This window comes from Rosa rugosa, chromosome 1, assembly GCF_958449725.1.
Source record: "Rosa rugosa chromosome 1, drRosRugo1.1, whole genome shotgun sequence".
In the NCBI taxonomy this organism is placed as follows: domain Eukaryota; kingdom Viridiplantae; phylum Streptophyta; class Magnoliopsida; order Rosales; family Rosaceae; genus Rosa; species Rosa rugosa.
Window position 1 is genome coordinate 22,355,915 of NC_084820.1, and position 19,952 is coordinate 22,375,866.

The window sequence follows — 19,952 nt, forward strand, 5'->3', positions numbered from 1 at the left end:
TTTTTTTTGTTTTTTAAATTTTTTTAATACCATTTTACCCTCACCTCTTTGAAACTTAGAGAGAGAGAGAGAAAATGGAGGAGAGAGAAACCATAGGAGACTTCGCCGGAATCCGGTCACCGGCCGCCGGAATCCGGCCAACTTTCGCCGGATTCCCGGTCACCGGCCGCCGGAATCCGGTTACCGACTATCAGCTATGTATTGCCCCCAATAGACGACTATCAGTCATGTATTGCTCCCCAATAGACGCCTATTGGGGGGCAATAGAGGTTTATGAAACCTCGCCGGAAGTCTCCAAAGAGATTGTTGTAGATCTCATATAGGGTCGGAGAGGTTTATTGCCCTCTGAATAAACCTGTATTGCCCCCCAATAGATGTCTATTGCCCTCTAATACCCATTTATTTCTTAAAATTAGACAAATAAAACTTTGATTAAAGAAAAAAAACGAGGAGATTACATCAATTCAAAACGTCTACTGCCCCCCAATAGACGTATATTGCCCCCCAATATTTTGTTTTTCTTTCATTATAGGCCTTTTGCCCCCATTTACCACCAAAAAAAAAAGAAAAAAAGTTGAAGAGTTCTAAACTGCAGTCGAGCACAATCAACCTGAAATATACAGCAGACCCCAAAATTTCAGTTTCTTCAATCTTGACTAAAACTCGAATTCATGTATATAATCATGTGCAACTCGACAAATAGAGAGACTATCATACTCTGATTGAAACTAAACGTAGCCGGAAATTATCCAGAAGCTGCCGGAAAACCATTGCAGCCTTCGAGCTTCATTCCTTAGTCGAACCCACGTTGTTTCAACAAAAGAAGAGCATAGGGAGGTCCACGACGTCAAGAGGAAGCTTCGGCTACCGGTGAAACGCCGAGAAATGGCAGGAATCGGAAAACCCGATCGAAAAAGTCATCACCTTCTCTCCTTCGATTCTCCATCACTGTAGCTTTTCATGGAAAACCAATACCACAGAGACGTCGACGACGTCAAGCCGGTTCCAACGCCGATGGTCCGCCGCCGCTCCGTGGCCGGATATGGGAGTACCGACCGGGTCTTTAGTTGCTCCAAAACAGGTCTCAGCCCGCGCCATGAGAAAGGAACAGACGCTGGCCTCGTCCACTCCGGCTTCGCAAGGACGACGTCAATGGCCGGGGAAGTGGAGTGGAGGCACCGAGAAGTAAATCGGGAAGAGAGAGAGAGAGAGAGGAGAGATCGATCTGACGGAGGTATGAGAGAGAGAGAGAGAGATAGAGAGAGAGAGGTATAATGTAATTTCTTAATTAACTTAGGGGCAAAATAGTCATTTTATATTAAATTGTGTAGGTGAGAACAAAAATCAGTTGCTGGGGCAAGTGGGATAATTTTAGCTTGTTTTAGTGGTTTGGGTCAAGATCCCAAAAAAAAATTACGCATGTCCTCCTCCGAAGAAAGAATCTCGGAAGCAACCCCAATTTTCTGATTTTAATTTATTAGTAATAAAAAAAGAAAAAAACCCATAGGATCAACTGGGTGTTTTAGTATATACTGAAACAAGAAGCAGCTTGCTTAGCAGTCATTTTCTTGTTATTTAAGCTCTGCCTTTGAATTAACGGTACTTCGTGTTTAGTCTTCTTGGCAATGTCCAGGAAACTTCTCGCTAGCTAGGCTCGTTCACTAGTACAATTAAATTAATATATATACACACATGATTGAGTTGAGCTTCAATTATAGTTGTAGCCTTGTACTCTTGTAGGATGACAATTCAAATTATACACTGCTGATATTGTATAATAATTTGTATTCTCGCCTTTCGATCACCTTGAGCAAGGAGGATATCATGTCAGAGAAACTAACCACATCATCGCCATTTGAAGTTGAAGAAGGAGTCTCAACCCAAGAGAACTTCCCAAAAGAATCTGCAGGAGAAGTAATGCAAGAGACATGTGGACTAACCTTTGGAGGCGACAATGGCACCGCTGCCACATCCGGCAGACAGTCATTTGCAACAAGCGATGGAGGGTACAGTGCAGGTCCTCCGTCTAGCAGGATGACATGTGCAACAATAAGCTACGGAGGTTACTACAGCAGCGGTGGAACGTCTAGCTGCAGACCGACGTGTCATCCGTTACCACCTGGCCTCGGAACACCAATTATCGCAATTGTTCATAGTCCTGAATTTACGTTTGGTGGATGGGGTAATTCTACTGAAAATGTTGATGTAGAGATTGGCCATGATCAGCAACCTGATGATCTGGAGGCTACATATACTGCAGAAGAAGCCGAAAGAAAACAAAGGGAAGATGCAGCTTCCCCAGTAATAACCCACTCAGACTCCATTTCAAGTACGTTTTTGCCGATTTAATTTTGGGTTGGATATTCATGCTTTTACATATAGTTAATTGATATTATCTCTTCTCTTCATGCAAGTTTGTTGGCCACTCAGAAAATTACTTGATAGAGGAAGAAATGAGTCTCATTCCAACAACGACCATGAAACTAGTATTGCAGGACCACCAAGTGAGCATGTACCAAATAACGTCGCAAATTCATCTAACATCATTTCGTGTATGTTCTTCCAACTTACATATGATCCTGATTGATTCTGATTAAGCACAATTCTATGAGTCTATCAAATAAATAAATTGATACTTATTCTTTGTGATTTACGCACAAGATCTTGTTACTACTTGGCTATCAATCTGAGCAGTAAATCACAAATCTGAAAGTTTTTAACGCAAGTAAATAGATGTATATTTTTTTTGAAGAGAGTAAATAGATGTATATGCTAATCATGAAGATGTAAATTCCTACACGCACATAATGAGGCATAAGGTGGTGTATTGCATTTGGATTCTAATAACACGGTGGAGTTAAGGCATGAAGCATTTGTAAACAAACCTTAATGTATATATGAGGAACACGTACATGAATTAATTTGTTCACTTTTTTCAATTCATGTCAAAGAACAAAGCTTCTCTTTAGTATAGTATATGTAATAATTGATGGAACGTTCTTGGCAGCGGTGATAAATAGTGACCTAGTACCCCATGTTCCTCTACATCTTGCTGCTCTCAAAGGTGACTGGAATACTGCCAAAAGCATCTTGCAATCAAAGCCTGGAGCTGTGAGGGCTAGGATCACAAAGGGTTCAGAAACAGCTCTTCACATCGCGGCCGGAGCTAAACATACGTCCTTTGTTGAGGAGCTAGTTAAATGGATGACTGCAGAGGATCTTGAACTGAAGAATGATGTGGAAAACACTGCCCTATTTTTTGCTGCTGTTTCTGGTATCAAAAGGATCGCTGAGGTAATGGTGGAGGTTAATCCGATATTACCTCGGATCCGAGGTAGTAACAATTCAACAGCTCTGCATATGGCTACTTTGCTAGGGCACAGGGAGATGGTAAGGTATCTTTACAGCAAGACTAAAAGAATTTTGACCTACCAGGACCGTGTGGGGCTTCTTATTGCTGCAATAACAGCAGATCTTTATGGTAAGTTTACTAGCCCTAAACTATTGAAATTTCATCCCAAGTTCCCACTTTTTGCTTGTCGTACATGTCGAAAATGGTCTCTCTTTGGGCGCCTGGGAGTTCTTATGCCCCACATGTTAAGGGTAACTTATTTTGTTAATTAATTATGCGAAGCATACTGAGACTGATTATCAATTTATCAAATACAGTTAATTGATTATAAACCATTCTCCAAAAGTAATCAGCCAAAGGGAAAATTCTGTACTTTATTAGCTGGGCTGGTTTTCAAGGTTCATGAAGGGGCTAGCGAAAGGCCTAAAAATTAATGGATGGTTCCGATGACAAAGTAGTCCTAAGAAGGGTAATAGAAGTTCACGTTAATATATATATATATAGGGCCCTTCCAATAAGGGATCCCTTTTTTTGGTCTTTTATAGGGATAGACATTAGACAAACTTTTTGATTATATTTCGGCATCTCAACCGTTCATGTTTTAGGTTCTAATGTGTAAATCACTTCTGCAAATTTTCAGCTAAATCAGTGATTGTTAAGGCATCCAAAACTGCAATTTACACGAACGGACCGAATCTGTCGAACCGGAACCGTCCGTATTTATAATGGTAAATTGCAGTTTTGGAGGCTTTAACGATCATCAAATTGGCTGAAAATTTGCAGAAGTGATCTATACATTAGGACTTAAAAACTGAACGGTTGAGATGTGAAAATATGATCGAAAAGTTGGTCTAATGCCCTATCCTTAGAAAAGACCAAAAAAAGGGATCCCTCACTAGAAGGGCCCTGATATATATATATATATATATATATATATATATATATATATATATATGGAAAATATATATATTAATGAGGATATCCTCACTTGAAAATGTCCATATATATATATATATATATATATGATTAAGTTTGTTTGTCATCGTCACATATAGAGGATCATGGGATCATATATACATGCATAACATCTAGTTCATGATAATTGCAGATGTAGCTCTTGATATTGTTAAACAACACCCTGAAATGGCTCTTGCTCGAGATGAAAACGAAGAGACTGCACTACATGTAATGGCGCGAAAGCCTTCAGCATATCATAATGGAAGTCAGCTTGGATTTTGGAAACGATGTATATTATCTTGTCAGTAAACTATGTTCTCATATGAGTCATATCATTATATGAGAAGAAAAAAAATTGCTTTTGATTAATTTTAATCATTTTATTTTATTTTGTGCAGTCCCCAGGGATTTCAAGCGTTCCTGTGAAGAAAAGGTAAAGCATGCACTAGCCACTGAACTTGTGAAGCAGCTGTGGAAGAAAATTCTGACATTAGAAAATGATTCCAAGATTGGTGATTTGATTAGAAAACCGTCTCGCTTATTGTTTACTGCAGCAGAGTTGGGTAACCTTGACTTTTTGATCATACTTATGAGATCATACCCCAATCTCATTTGGAAAGTTGATGAACAAAATCGAAGCATATTTCACATTGCAGTGGTTCACAGGCAGGAGAAGGTTTTCAATCTTATTTATGAATTAGGTGGATTGAAAGATTTGATAGCATCTTATAAAGATGATAACAATAACAATATGCTTCATTTGGCTGCAAAACTTGCACCTGCCAATAGACTTAATACTGATACTGGGGCAGCATTTCAACTGAGAAGAGAGTTGTTGTGGTTTAAGGTAAGATTTATGTTCTCATGTGTTCTTTTATTATGTTTTTTAATCGTCATATGTAATTTGGGTTGGCTAATATGCAGTTTTTAAAATGTTATAGGATTTTTGTACAATCTTTAAAACAAGTCTCAAAAAAATGGGTTGGGTGCTTGGGCCTTGGTACGGTAGTATCCGAATCATGGGACTACGTACATTTTGCTCCCCTTTCCAAGTTCCATTTTTTTGGGTCTAGGGTTTGAGCTTCGGGTAGGGGCTCGATCAGGGTCACAATCATGGGTCAGCTAGGGTCTATCGTCCGACTCTTGTGCCAGTTGTGTGGATCTAAAGAGCTTAGGCCCCGAAATAGATTTCGACTCCTGATTTGGTGATTCGAGTCTTGAGTTTGAGGTTTGAGTCTTAAGCTATCGGTTGATCGAGGTCATAGTCCCAGTTTGAAATTGAAAGTAAAGGCGTGGAGTGTTAAGCATCCAATGATTCCAATCCTAACTGATTGACAGCAAAGTTCGATGTATGTGATCGAGGCCTTTATGTTAGGACATGACACTAATTGGTATGATTTTGGAGAATTTGGGTTACAAGATCTGTGTCCAATTAATTAATATGCATATTTGATTTTATAGGGGAGATTCAAAATTTGGACTTCCTGGAGTTGTAACGTTGCTACAATATGCAAAAAAAAAAAAATATATATATATATATATATATATATACCACGTAAGAAAAATGACACGATATAACTGTCTTATTGATGTTAAGCGTAAAATGTTCAGGAAGTTGAGAAGATCGTCCAACCGTTATACAAAGAGATGAGGAACTCTGATGGCAAAACACCTCAAATTCTATTCACTGAGGAGCACAGGGAATTACTAAAAGAAGGAGAAAAGTGGATGAAGGGTACTGCATCATCATGCATGGTTGTGGCAACCCTCATCGCCACCGTAATGTTTGCTGTTTTCTCCACTGTCCCGGGTGGCAACAACAATGACACAGGCATGCCCATGTTCATAAAAGAAACGGCCTTCAAAATCTTTGCCATATCAGATGCAGTATCACTTGTCTCTTCTGCCACTTCGATCTTGAGTTTTCTCTCGATCCTAACCTCACGCTACACCGAAGGTGACTTCCTCCATTCTTTACCAAACAGGTTGATCGTAGGGCTTGCAACCCTATTCATCTCTATAGGTACCATGATGCTCACGTACGTTGCAACGTTATTTATTGTCCTCGGCTCTGGAAATGAAGGGATAAAAGTTCCGATAACTTTGGTTGCTGTCATTCCAGTTAGTTTCTATGCTTTGCTGCAATTTCCTCTTCTTTCGGATATGATCAGTCATGCTTATATTTCAAGAGTATCTTTTCGTTCTAGCAACCATCTCTTGCAATAGCTGCTACAAAGAAATGGCACTCTAAGATTTAATGTCAACTTAATTGATTCGAAGGAAAATATATATTGTATAAATGGATCAGTGAAGTTCTACTGGTGTACAAGTTTTGGAAGTCTCTATGTAAAGCTACATATACTTTGGAATGAAGGTGTGCATATGTTTGAGTTTGCATAAATGAGTAGTTTGTAAAGTTTTGGTTATTAAAAAAAAAAAAAATGCGTGGATGAAGCATCAAACTTCAAACATGAGTCATCTCCTGGTCTCCTTTTAGCAGTGGCGGCTACGTTCGATTCGCAGCCTCTATGATTCCGCTCAATAATTTTATTTTTATTTTTTCTTTTAAGGAGGGTTTTGCCAATAGAAATTTCTTGAGTAAGAGGATTTTGCCGACGAATTTTTGTCGGTTATAGGAGTGCGAGGACGAAATGTTTGTCAGCAAAGTGCATCGATCTCTTTTTATTTTTTTGAAAGTGCATCCCATTTCACTTTTCTTTTTAGGGGAAATGCTCATTTACTCAATTTTAGCTTAAAATTTGCCCACTTGCTTCACTAACAGTTTTTTAACCCCATTTACCCAAAACGCTCTAAGAGATTATTTTCCCTTTACCCAATTAATTCTTTTTTTCTTCTTTTTATTTATTTTTGGGACTTTTTTGCCCTCTCCCCCCTCACCGATCTCTCTCTCTCTCTCTCTCTCTCTCTCTCCAGACGACGTCGGATCTCTCTCTCCCTCCCTCCATCCTTCCAGCAGGTCGCCCACGACGCCGGCTCTCGCCATCGCCGCGCCGAAAGTCGTCGTCGTGCTCTCCGCGGCCAGGCTCGACTCCAAGCCGACGGTCCTCGTCGCTTAGAAGCTCGACGAGGCCGGGTTGGACCTTCTGAAGGAATCGACGACCGCCAGTAGAATCGGGTACGTCTTCGATTTGCTTCTGTCTCTCTCGCCGGCGACTGATCATCACGGAAATCACAACTTGATTGTATCTCCAGTCCCGGGCTGCAACCGGAGTCGTTGCAATCGGAGTCAAATCAGTGTGAAGGCAAATGGTCAACCGGAATTATTGCAAAATGACTGGAATTGTGGGCAAAATCGTCAACCGGAGTCGAGATTATTGGGGGGCAATAATCGTCCTATTGGGGGGCAATAATGTGTCTTAATTGTTGTAAAGTCTCTATAATTGTGTTCAGTGATATTTTCCTTTGTGTTTAAAGACTGCTTCTAATGTGTTTTGGTATTTCTGATATATTATTGGGGGGCAATAATCTGTTTATTGCGGGGCAATAATATATTTGTTTTGTTATTTTTTGGAGGAATATGGGCGATCCTTTTGTTGTTAGGTGCATTTATTCTTGTTAAGAGGCCACCCGGGAGGCCTAGGGTGAAGCGGTTCAAGTGAAGTGGAGAGTGTGAAAAAAAAGCCAATTCGTTGTGGACTTAAATTCACCAAGTATTGAATTTGAATACCTATACTTTTGTAAACTAATTTAAAACCAAACTGAGTTACTTCTGACCATCTATAAAAAAATTATTGGGGGGCAATAAACTTTTTATGACCCCCCAATAAACCTAATTATTTTGGTTAATGAATCTAGCAGCATTTTGTTGAAATGACCTGTAATAAATGAACCACAGTTAAGACATTATTGCGGGGCAATAATCTGTCTATTGCCTCCCAATAGACCACCCCAAAAATCACCAGTTTCTATCATTGACAGATTATTGTACTTTAATAAACTCAAAACAACATAAGACTTATCAAAACTCTAATTTCAGTGATTAATTAACCACAGTTAAGAAATTATTGGGGGGCAATAATCTGTCTATTGCCCCCCAATAGACCACAGTTTTGACGTCGTCCGAGACCTGCAAGCGAAGCCCAGACCCGATTCCGGCTTGGAGCTTCGGAGATTCCCGGACATCTGACAAACAAAACTGGCGAAGCCCAGACCCGATTCAGGCGTGGAGCTTCGGAGCTTCCCGGACATCTGACGAACAAAACCGGCGAAGCCCAGAGGGGTTGGGATCGTGGAGTTGGATGGCGTCATCCTCTGGTGGTCCGACGGTGGGACAAAGCGGCGGCGGTGGAGGCCGACATCGACGGTGGAGTGGTGGGCGTGGTGGCTTAGAGAGAGAGAGAGAGAGAAAGAGAGCCTGAGACGAGGTTAGAGAAAGAGAGAGAAAGAGAGAGAGAGAAATCGATGAGGGGGAGGAGAGAGAGATATGAGTGTAATTTGTTAATTAAAATGAGGGCAATACTGTCAAAAACTGTTAGATTGGGTAAATGGGGTTAAAAAACTCTTGGTGGAGTAAGTGAGCAATTTTTGGGCAAAAATTGGGTAAGTGGTCACGGCTTCTTATTTTTAATTTTTATTTTTTTAGTAGGAGAAATTCCTCTATAAATTTTACGGATACGGTAAGAGTACTTTTTTTTTTGGTTGTTGGAGGTTTGGGCGGACAAATTTGCATCGGTAATTGTATTTTTCAGATTATAAAAGCAATAACCTTGAATAAAAAAATTTTATGTATCGACAGTACAAGTGATCCAGCACCTATTAGGTGATTTCCGCTCTCTGTATTTGTAGTCACTCTTTGTTTTAATAACAAAAAATTATCAGATGTTATCCAAATGATACAAGTGACGCGCAGATAGAACACCCCGCGCGCAAATCATCGAACTCATCGCCCCAGTCTCTCTCTCCCAAATGGACCTCAACCCAAAACCCTAACTGATCTCTACCAGACCACAAGAAACCCCAACAACAACAATGTCATCATCCACCTTTCTCCACCTCCTCTTATATTCACCACCTCCTCGCTTCACCCTCTTCTTCACCACCTCCTCCTCCTCTCTCCCCAAAACCCCCAACCTCTTCTCTCTCCCCACCACCACCACCACCTCCCCCACACATTTCGCAATCTCTCTATCAAACCCTACCCATCTCACCTCCCACCGCTCTCCCCTCCGAGCTTACGATTCCGACGCCCCCGTACGGACCTCCGACGAGTTCAATTTGGACTATTTCCTCTCGATTGCGGAGTTTCTATGCCTCGCGTCCTCCGCCGTGGTTTCGATCGGTTTCGGGTTGAGCTCGGCGGTTCCGGGGACGAAGAACACGGTTTTTATGGGGAGCAGGGTTTTGGGCGGCGGAGCATTGGCGTTGGTGGCGGCGGTGGGGATTGGGGCGTGGATTCGGAGGCGGCAGTGGAGGAGGGTGAGTAGGGAGACGGTGAAGAGTGGGGTGGAGGTGAATTTGTTTGAGAGGATTGAGAAGTTGGAAGAGGATTTGAGAAGCTCGGCGACTATTGTAAGGGTTTTGTCTAGGCAGCTTGAGAAATTGGGGATAAGGTTTCGGGTTACCCGAAAGGCTTTGAAAGAGCCCATTGCGGAGGTACTGTTAGTATTCTGGTGATTTTTGTGTTTGCTATGAGTTTTTGGTTTATTTGCATCTGGTTTTTGAAGAACTAGTGGTTGATAGAGAGTGCCAAATGTAGTGGGATTGTGAAAGTTTGGAAATGTGGTATCGGAGTAAGACCGGTAGTAATTGAAAGTGCTCATGGAGCTATATATTCTTTTCTTAAAATTAAAATCTTAACACTTTTGAGATTGGGAATTTATTTCATTGGTGGAACCTAACGAAGTTCAAGCCTAGCTAGTATAGATTAGAAGGATCAATGTTTGATTGGTGTCGAAATTCTGTGTATGGCAAATTTGCATAAAATCATGCCTAGGTAGTTTCATTGTATCTTGGAATCTTGAACACGTTAATGGATTAAGTTGTTAAGATCGTGAAATCGCTTGTGCTAGCTCATCATCCCCTGTGTGCTTACATTCTAACCTCAAATGCCCCTAGCAATATGCTAAAAATAAGTATAAGACTTCTAACTTGCCTCAGTCTAGTATTGGCATGTTGCAAACTGTAGATTGATTGATAATATTGGGATATGCATGTCTATGATTTCTCAATTACGTATTTTTAAATCTTTTTCTGTGTATTGTTGAAAGCTTTTAAGTGCTAATTAATGTCTCTTAATCAGATCCTTTTCAAGATGCAAGTATAGATTCAGTAAAACCCTGAAAGCTTTGAAATTTCTTGATCCCTCTATATGATATCCTTTTCAGGATGGGTAAAACATAAATGCTATATCAGTTGGGTGTGTGAGTTTGAATTTAGATTGATGAATCTGACCAAAAAGATATAGGGTGCTGAAGAAGGTGAGGATTTAAGTGCTAAACTTGTAGATGTGTGGCATTGTGAAAGATTGAAATGGTTAGGAGGAATCTAGGGTTTTGCTGGCACCGAAGATATGGGTTTATTTATCTGTTGAAATGAGTGATTAAATGTAGTGTACTGAAACTATGCATTAGCATGTACTATCTGATATTGCAAAATTCTTAGCAGATACGACAGCATCTAATTATTTATCTGTGACTGCAGACTGCAGCTTTGGCTCAAAAGAACTCTGAGGTCACTCGAGCATTGGCAGCGCAAGAAGACATTCTGGAAAAGGAGCTTGGAGAAACTCAAAAGGTTTTACTGGCAATGCAGGTGAGTGTCATCTCTTCCTTTGTGGCAGATAAATACAATGAAGTTGGCTGCTACCTAGGTTTTCCTCAGTATTAAACTTGAGAATTGATTGTTTTTACTCACTTGGGAATTGTAATGATTTATAAAGTATTTCTTCTAATGATTCAGAATCAAGGAAAGCTTGTTGATGTACGTTAGGTTATCCCCTCTACAAACTACAATCTTTAACATTAATGGGTTTGATAATATTGGCATAGGCGCATAGCTGTATCTATCTGTGGTTGTATTCTATTTACTTTTCAAATCTTTATGGATTCTATTAGCCAGACATTATTAATTGAGAGATTGCAGGTGCCATAGTTCTGATGAGAATTTCTTCCATCCATTGCCATATGCAGGAGCAACAGCAAAAACAACTTGAGCTGATTCTTGCCATTGCAAAGAATGGGAAGCTTTTGGACAACAAACAGGCAAATGATCAACCAGAGAGTACCGTTAGAATACGTGATTCAAGTACAGACAATTCAAAACAGAAGGAACCCCATCAAATATAACCTTTGTGTGGAAGCAAAGGAGTCAAACTAGGATTTTGGAGCAAACCAATCCTTGTGAAATTGTTTTTTTTCCCAACGTTGTTGGCCTCGAACCATATGTGGTTCAATTTTCTTCTCATAGTTGGGTTCTGCGGGTTGTCAGTGTATCTATGTCGTGGTGACGTTGGGTTTTCGGCCAATAGAAAAAATTTCTCAGGCCTTTCTGGATACGCAAAGCTGGATGGTAAAGTAAAAACGACAGAGGAGGAAGAGTTGTAGGATAGAAATGCAACCATTTGAGAGTACAGTTGTACCAATAAGGTAGAAGTGGAGTTTCTGCTCCTCATATTTGTAATTCTTAGTCTGTATGCATCATCTTCTTGAAACCAATATGTACCATCTTGGTATCGTGCAGTCATATGAACTTCTTACTGACCGTTGCAAACTGATTATTAAGTTGCTCCTGTTGGTTCTGTTTTTCAATTATGTAAAATAATGAACGTTCGGTATTACTGAAATAATTAGTCCAAAGAATTGAATTTTGCAACTAGCATTTGCTTTAATGGTAGTATATTTTGGTATAGATGACATTCATAATTTCATAGTGGTGTCTGAAGTCACCAAACCCCATAGTAGATTAGCATTTCGCTTTGGTGTTTTGGTGTTAAATATACTAGTCCCTTAACATGTGATCCGCACATATCAATTGACTTTTATTTGTTTTTTTTTTTTTTTTTTAAATTAAAAAAGTTACTGCAATTTCTTTTCTAATTTTGGAGAAGCTTCTCATTTTTTTGTGGGAGGTATTGCAATTTTTTCAAATATAATATAGTTTATTGACTATCTTATCCTCATATAGAAATAATTTGTTTATTAATATTTATAGTATGTGAGGGCATATATGGTACTTTAAAAATTTAACAATTCCCTCAAGAATTGACTTAATTATATAAGATATTGGGAGATGCTATTCACACCATTTTTCTTTAAAAAAGACTAACTACACGCTCCTTTTGGATTCAAATTCACACTAAGAGTGAGTGATTAGTAATTTCTAATACAAAAAGGTGTGTAAATATCACTTCCCTATATATTTTGAGATAGTCGTAATAACGAAAATATTTATATTTTACTTTTTCAAATCATCCGATACATTAGAAAAGCATCTGTCTATCTATACTATAATAAGAGCAAGTCCACCCATTGAGCTTGACCGGTCAAGACTATTCACTGCTTTTTTGCCTTGTATTTCCACTATTGAGGTTGGCTGGTCAGATACTGTTCACAAAATGTCAAGAATGGTCACTTTTGTAGTCAAGAAATTGACCATTCTTGACATTTTGTGACAGTATCTGACCAGCCAACCTCAATAGTGGAAATTGAATAGTCTTAACCGGTCAAGCTCAATGGGTGAACTTGCTCTAACAGACACCCATTTGGCGTCACCGGTATGAGGCTAGCGAGTGGAGAAAATGGCCTTAAAGGAGGGGCTAGGTTGACAAAATATTATAGGCACTGTGAGACACTAAACGATGTCGTTTTGATGAAAGAACTATGTAACAACTTCCGAGTCTGGACTATTCACACAGAGAGAGAGAGAGAGAGAGAGTTGAAATGGAAGAGTTAAGAAAGCTAGAAGAGGTACAGAGAACACTGACGTTTCTTCAATCGCGAGGCATCACAAATGACAATGACGACTGTAATTGCTTCCTTTCCAAGCTCACCCTCCTCCTGGTAATTCTCAAATTCTTACCACCTGCAAAACCACAATCCATCTCCTTACTCTCAACAAATTTTACTTCCCCTTTGGTCCTCAATAAAGTTGTTTCCTTTTTCCTTCTTCCTCATAATTTAGTTTTAGTGCTTTGCTGCTAATGCTAAAGGTACAACCTTGTGGGGAGCTTGATTTGGAAAACAAGTGTGCTTTGGTTTCTGAGTATATGCCGAAGGTAAACCATTGTTTTATTAATTGGCTGCTTATTTGATCATGTTCAGCTCAATATTACCAGAAAAAAAAAAAAAAAAAAAAAGGGTGGCCTTATGTAACTTGTTTCCCAGATATCTGCTGCAATTCTTGATGAAGCATCTAGCAACCTCACCGGCAAAGGTACCAATAAAGAAACCCGGAAAGGCTGCTTAAATTCGATACTTTAGTCGATTGTGATTTGTGTAGGCATGTGTAAATTATGTGTATGTGTGTTGCATAAACAGGAAAAATGTACATGAGCACAGCTTTTAATTTTAATTTTACTAAAACGTAGCGTATATAGCAACAGTATACGTGAAATGTATAGTTATGTACATGTATGGGATAATGCTCTCTTGGCAGTTATCTGCCTTGTTATGCTGTTAATTTGTTAGAATAGATTGAGAGTGACTGTTTTTATATAAAACAAGGGTCCGTATAGACTATCTGGTAAGAAAATACTCTCCTACGTATGAGTATGTATATGACTCACCTTTTCCATTGTACTGATAAATGCAAATCTTATACTTAACGGTTGTCCTTGGATTACTTGACAGATAGTCTAAGTTATTGAAAAGATAGGTATACTAGGTGCGCCATTTTTATACTAAACAAACTGTATTTTGGTACTGCTTTGGGTTGTTCAAGATCTGTTTTACCTTCTTTTACTACATGGATGTTGTTCGATTGGGGCAGTTGCGAAAGCGGAGGAGGATGTGCCTTTGTGCTTGTGTTGACATTTTATGATAGTTAAGAAGTACCACTGTAATTAGGATCTGATGTAGGATCTTTATGTTATTGGTTCTTGTTCCACCTAAGTTATAGTCTCTTATGACCCCTATGTTTCCCTGGATTTTGTTTTCTAAGAGTTGATTTCCCTTATTTGCTGGCATGTAGGACATCACCCTTTTATGCTTTGATTTGGATGTAGGTTTCTTTTAGATAACTTCTTAGATACATATATACATATTGCTTCACATATTTGATAGCTTAGATTAAGATATGCAATGAACATTTGCTTTTCTACAGGCTATGAAGAAAATTGTGTTGAAAATTCTTTGCCCCTTGACTTTGGCCACAAGTCAGAGTCTGGTCCATTGCAAACTAATTTTGAAGAAATAGCTATGGTGGGACTGGATGCAATGCAACGAGCAAATTCAACTCTCGAAGATTTTGTAAGCTGGCTTTTTCATTGAAGAGAAACTTCATTCTTCTGTGTAAATAATTTTTTGTGCCCTCGGTTCGCAAAATACAGCTAAAGCATACCATCCTTTATTAAACACAACCTTTTTTCTCTGCTAATTAGGCTACTGAAGTACTGATATAGTAAATTGTTGCAGTAAACTGAACCTTAACAACTGATTTGTTGTTTTCTGTTTCCAATAGATATATGTCTTAGCTATTGTATTATTTGACTAGGTGATGTAATAATTATTCGCTCATTTTTCCAGTGCAGGTCTTATTTTATGTTTCATGGCATGGATATAAACAAACCACAATCAGTATTCCAATATCTTCCTATGCTTTCATTTGTAGAAAGTTACATTTATCAGGTAGTTTGTCTTCACAAGCATAGTAAATTCAGTTTCTTTATTATTTTATCCTGTAATGAAAAAGATAACTTGTCTTTTTTTTTTTTGAAGGGATAGCTTGTCTTCTGTTTTTTTTTTTGGTATAGATAACTTGTCTTCTTTTACTGTTAATGAAATGGGAAACAATGAACCAATGCAGTTTCCTGTGATGGAACTTGTGGGTAGCCCTTGGAAAACTATTTCTATATGGTTCCACAGGGAATCAAATACTGGCCTTTTCTTTTTGGAATGAGCTATGTGAGTCTGAATTTCCGATCAACTATGGTTGTATAAATTTTGGAACAAAAAAGTAGGACAAGTAGTACTGGGTGCTAAACAGTGAAATTATATTTGGGATATTGCAAACCATGGTTGGCCAATAATGCATTGTATGATTTTCTGAGTCGTAACCAGTTGATCCCTGTTTGTTGTGCTTCTGGAATTTCTTCCCTTTTGTCTCTCTCTTACCAATCATGTTTTCATTCTTACAGCTTGACGATTTGAATGAGAAGACGGTGCAAGCATCAAGCAGTGAAATGACCATTTCAGAAAGAGGAACTGCAGTGGTAGTGCTAAGAACTTGGGAACAATGATCTTGAAGTTATTGTGACTATGTTCTTAACTTGACAAATATCTTTTGAAATGCAGGAAGGTCTTGGGAAAATTTCTCAGTTTTCAAATGTGTTTAAAAGTGATCCTTTCAGGCCACTCGAATGTCTACTTGAATCCCATGTCCTTTTGACAAAGAGGTAAAGCTTACTGCTTTCTATTATCATTCTTCTCTTGCGGACCAAATAGGTACTCTCAGGTCATTGTGCAGTTACACTTTTGTTTAATGTGTTTAGAATGCAAGATGAATTCAAGTGTGGAGAAGAGTATTGGGCTCTGGAAAGAAAACTTTGTCATGCACTTAATAATAAATTGCAGGTATGTTGTATCATCCTGGGTTATTACATTTTAAATGTGGGTATTGGTTAGTTTTAGTAAGTCACTCATAATGTTATGTAGAATTATATGAGAAATTTCCCGTGAAAACCATAACTTTTATTTTTCTTCCATCACATGTAGTTTATATAATACTTAGATGGACAAAGGCTGGAACCCCCTAGACCAAAACCGGTCTTCTCATTCATAAAAGTAACATAGTGTTAGTCTTATATTCTAAAGTGACGTAGAACAGGTGTCCTCTCTTCCAAAGTAACAATAAACATTAAGGCAAAAATGAAGGGGGTGGCCTAGTCCCAAATTTCGAGGGATTCAAACAGGCCTTCGGGGATATCCATAGTTAGGTATGAATTTCAAAAATCACTCATGACCTTTCATTCTTGTGTCCGAATGGTTCTTACACCTTCAATATGATCAATATCTCTGTTGGTCTAAAGGTAAATGCCTAATAGAGTCCTGTATAACATAAATTGTTAAGCTATAGAAGGCAGAATTGGTGACATTGAAAGCAAGAATAACTAGAAGATAAGTAATACCAACTGTACTTGCCCATTTGAAGATTCCAAGTAGTCTCCATCAAAGAGCCTCCATGAAGACTAGCAACCGGATAATACCTTCACCACGGTTCAAGTACAACCAGTATAATCAAATCACTGACCTTTTCTTTGACTCTAAGAGGACCATCAACTCCTCCGCAACCAATCCTCCTCTTGTATCCACCCAATGCATCACTTGGCAAGCCTTTCCAGTCAAACCTTTTGGAAAGCCTTTCTGGTCCAACCTTTTGAAAAGCCACTACTCTGATTGTTCAAAAAAAAAAAAAAACAAAGCCACTATTTGACATGATTAGATTTACGTAACCTGTTTTAACTGTTACTTTTAAATATTAAGGTATATAAAGTATAAGTTATAAATTTTCTACTTACAGACTCTTCTGAGCGTCCTTTGTTTAATTCTGAGGAATTATCTAGCATCAGGCATAGACATGCTCAAGTTTTCTTTGTTAGATAATAATCAACATTATGCTACACAGATCTCAGTTGAAGATGCAATGAAGGCAATTCATCTCAAATCCTTTGATTATCGAGTGCTGAATCTTTTACTGTACCAGTTGAGAGGAGAAAAGGTATAGTAGCTTTTGTTATGTGTGTGTGTGTATATATATATATATAGATATATAGATATCACCATATCTTAGTAAATTGTACCTTATATTAATGATTTTTCTATCTTTATTTATATGATCACTTGTTGTGTTGTATGCATCCATTTTCATCGGTTAGAACTTAATTGTTTATTTGCATGTTTTTCTTAGAAACTGAATCTTATAGTGAACTGTTTACTAAACCTTCTGCAGATATTTTTATGTTTTATGAATCAGTTATGTGTGTGTATGTGTGTGTGTGTGTGTGTGTGTGCAGTTATTACTACATTATCTTTAGCATATGTATTTTTTTTCCCTAATTTATATGGATTAGAAGTGTCACGTTACTTTTTTCTTTCCAAGAATGGTGAAATGTAAATTCCATTCTGTTGATTGTGTTCTCCTTTGAAGTGATTATTCAGGTCAATGAGTTGCACATGGAATTTCTGTCTGTCTCAGAATTCCTAGTTGAAGTAGCTGATGATTTGTAAGTACTTTTCTTTGTTTGTTTGTTTTTAGTCAAAGGCTCTTATTCTGTGTACATTTTTTTAATGGCCCTCATTTCACATTATAATCATAAATTTGTAACTGATGGATGGTTGGTTTTCTACCTGTTTGTAATTACTATGTACTCTGTTGGAACGTCATCTAATCCTTGGATATATTTTTGTTATCTTGCATTCACTATTTACCCGAGAGGCTTCTTCTCGAGTCTTTTGAGAACATGTATGACCACATGCTTGCATGTGCTTCTATGTTTTCAGCTTACTATTTTACATCTATGTTTCCCAGTGCTTATGTGAACAACTAATGCTCTTATTTTTAATTTTTGTGGAAAGCACATTGTCAGTATCATTTGCTATTGAGTTGACACGATGATGTTGTAGGTTTGACTATGAGGTGAGTTCTATAGTTTTCTGAGTTCATACTGCTAAATATATTATTAATTGGCCATTTCTTGTTCAAAAGTCTTGGCTTTTCATGCAGGAGGATGTATTAGAAAATAATTTCAATATATTGCGCATGTTTGTCAGAATATATGGAGCTTCTGCCCCTACAGTGCTGGTGAGCAGTCATTTAACAGCTTCTTGTTTCTAATTTTTTTTTTTTGCCTGGTGTGGATTGAACCTAAGACCCTAGATGAGCTTAAGCTCAGTTTGATTCCTGATACTCTTTATTTAATCATGTTATGTTCTTTAAAAACAATCCGTTTTCATTAATTCAAACAATATAAAGTTGAGAATAGATTGATGCCGCTTGTTGTCAGGAATAAGAATTACTTGATGAAATTTCTGGTTGTGATGTTAATACAAAAAGGACTTGCTTTTTTGTTTGTTTGCTAAAGCACAGATAAAACTTAAGGTACTGTAGCCTTGTATGTGTAAGTTTCAGCCTTTCAGGTCAGTAATGTAGGTGATTAATGTAGTTTTCATACAGTAGGTTCCTTCTCAATGAAATACAAGCTCGTGTCATGGTTCTATATAGAAACACATAACAACTTCCATCTTCCTATGTTGGTCCTATCTGTCATGATGTTAAATGCCCAGATGAGATAGAGATTGAACCTCAGACCCTAGATGAGCTTAAGCTCAGGTTGCTCCCTGATACTCTTGATTTAGTCATGTAATTTTGTACCACTGAAAACACTTTTCTTCTCCTTGGTTTCCACTAAATGCAATGTTTCTATTGATTCAAGCAATATGAAGTTGAGAATACATCGATGCCCTTTAAGGAAACTGTGGTTGTTATCTTTATACAACAAGCCACCAAAAGGGACTCGGTTTCTTTTGTTTTTTAGGGGACAGAGTTAAACATAAGGTACAGTAGCCTTGAATATGCAAGTTTCAGGTCAGTATTGTATGTTTCATAGAGTAGCTCCTTGTCAATGAAATACAAGCTTGGGTCATTGATCTATACAAAAACACAGGATAACTTCCCTTTTTGTATTTAAGTACTATCTGTCATGATGTTAAATGCCGAAATCAGTGGAGTTTTATCAATTCAAAAATAATGTGACATCAATCCATTTGTTCATCACACTGAATTTAGGCAGGGCACTATGTGTGACCTGTAAGTACTAACGCCCAACTATATTGTACCATTCAGGCAAAATACATAACTGAGGCCGAAGAGAAGTACAATCAAGTGTTGAAAGCGTTGGATCCTCAGCTGTCTATGCATTACCAGAGAAGATGTGTAGAAGCCACTAAAGAAGGTAAATCTGCCAGCATTAATGTTCAGTCTGTGAAAGTAGATCCTCGTTTCCTTAACGCTTTGTTGATGTTTCTTGAATTTGAAATTTTTAGGAGGGAATATGTCAGGGCATCCTCTCGGAACATGGAGCATACCACCTCTAATATTAGATGAGGAATTCTATCGATGCAGTCTATTAGATACAAAATAAGCAGTTGTAACCTTTGATTTAAACAGTTGGATTTTGGTGTAGTCAATAAAATGGGTTTTTCTTTTCTTCGCTATACAGATTTACGATCTCGTTTCAATGCTCTCTTTCCTTTCCTACTCTGATGTGCTACCTGGCTAAGACTCGTACAAATTTATCTCCCTCGCAGTTAAAGGACTTTTGCTAACGTGTTATTACATATCAGAGAATGCTGGATGCAGGATAAATCGGACTGGATTCACCTGGATATATTGACCGCTCACCTGGCTATAAATGGCTCCAACTCTTTCAGTTCCACCATTGACGGGTGCTTATTGTTCAGTTAGTTGCATC

At 38.2% G+C, this 19,952-nt stretch overlaps 3 protein-coding genes across 7 annotated transcripts; all 3 read left to right on the forward strand.

Annotated features, from left to right (window-relative positions):
- Window positions 1-1,611: 1,611 nt before the first annotated feature.
- LOC133743410 (ankyrin repeat-containing protein NPR4-like) lies at window positions 1,612-6,659 on the forward strand. Of its 2 annotated transcripts, none has more exons than XM_062171702.1 (6): window positions 1,612-2,329; window positions 2,415-2,552; window positions 3,008-3,481; window positions 4,461-4,610; window positions 4,708-5,156; window positions 5,921-6,659. In XM_062171702.1, the coding sequence occupies exons 1-6, from the start codon at window positions 1,825-1,827 to the stop codon at window positions 6,533-6,535; spliced, it is 2,331 nt and encodes a 776-aa protein (XP_062027686.1). In that variant the 5' UTR covers window positions 1,612-1,824; the 3' UTR covers window positions 6,536-6,659. The 2 variants fall into 2 exon arrangements, with proteins under 2 accessions (XP_062027686.1, XP_062028343.1); XM_062172359.1 differs by lacking the exon at window positions 5,921-6,659 and adding an exon at window positions 5,251-5,616.
- A 2,493-nt stretch (window positions 6,660-9,152) lies between these two features.
- On the forward strand, window positions 9,153-12,145 carry LOC133744681 (uncharacterized). The gene is made up of 3 exons (XM_062172940.1): window positions 9,153-9,922; window positions 10,970-11,080; window positions 11,458-12,145. Exons 1-3 carry the CDS (start codon window positions 9,299-9,301, stop codon window positions 11,611-11,613), a joined length of 891 nt encoding a protein of 296 aa, XP_062028924.1. The 5' UTR covers window positions 9,153-9,298; the 3' UTR covers window positions 11,614-12,145.
- Window positions 12,146-13,150: 1,005 nt separating this feature from the next.
- Window positions 13,151-19,697, forward strand: LOC133723885 (uncharacterized). 4 transcript variants are annotated; one of them, XM_062150764.1, is made up of 14 exons: window positions 13,151-13,326; window positions 13,476-13,541; window positions 13,651-13,699; window positions 14,588-14,733; window positions 15,010-15,111; window positions 15,621-15,692; window positions 15,778-15,878; window positions 15,975-16,056; window positions 17,108-17,200; window positions 17,641-17,705; window positions 18,106-18,118; window positions 18,206-18,283; window positions 19,325-19,433; window positions 19,525-19,697. In XM_062150764.1, the coding sequence occupies exons 1-14, from the start codon at window positions 13,207-13,209 to the stop codon at window positions 19,620-19,622; spliced, it is 1,194 nt and encodes a 397-aa protein (XP_062006748.1). In that variant the 5' UTR covers window positions 13,151-13,206; the 3' UTR covers window positions 19,623-19,697. The 4 variants fall into 4 exon arrangements, with proteins under 4 accessions (XP_062006748.1, XP_062006741.1, XP_062006762.1 ...); XM_062150757.1 differs by having other exon boundaries at window positions 13,153-13,326; window positions 15,621-15,695; XM_062150778.1 differs by having other exon boundaries at window positions 13,193-13,326; window positions 13,454-13,541; window positions 15,621-15,695.
- Window positions 19,698-19,952: the final 255 nt, after the last annotated feature.

Coding starts and splice junctions, on each gene's coding strand:
- LOC133723885 (XM_062150757.1), top strand. CDS start 13,207: ATGGAAGAGTTAAGAAAGCTAGAAGAGGTACAGAGAACACTGACGTTT. Junction 13,327..13,475: donor CCAAGCTCACCCTCCTCCTG/GTAATTCTCAAA, acceptor CTAATGCTAAAG/GTACAACCTTGTGGGGAGCT. Junction 13,700..14,587: donor TAGCAACCTCACCGGCAAAG/GTACCAATAAAG, acceptor GCTTTTCTACAG/GCTATGAAGAAAATTGTGTT.
- LOC133744681 (XM_062172940.1), top strand. CDS start 9,299: ATGTCATCATCCACCTTTCTCCACCTCCTCTTATATTCACCACCTCCT. Junction 9,923..10,969: donor TGAAAGAGCCCATTGCGGAG/GTACTGTTAGTA, acceptor CTGTGACTGCAG/ACTGCAGCTTTGGCTCAAAA. Junction 11,081..11,457: donor AGGTTTTACTGGCAATGCAG/GTGAGTGTCATC, acceptor TGCCATATGCAG/GAGCAACAGCAAAAACAACT.
- LOC133743410 (XM_062171702.1), top strand. CDS start 1,825: ATGTCAGAGAAACTAACCACATCATCGCCATTTGAAGTTGAAGAAGGA. Junction 2,553..3,007: donor TTCATCTAACATCATTTCGT/GTATGTTCTTCC, acceptor CGTTCTTGGCAG/CGGTGATAAATAGTGACCTA. Junction 5,157..5,920: donor GAGAGTTGTTGTGGTTTAAG/GTAAGATTTATG, acceptor TAAAATGTTCAG/GAAGTTGAGAAGATCGTCCA.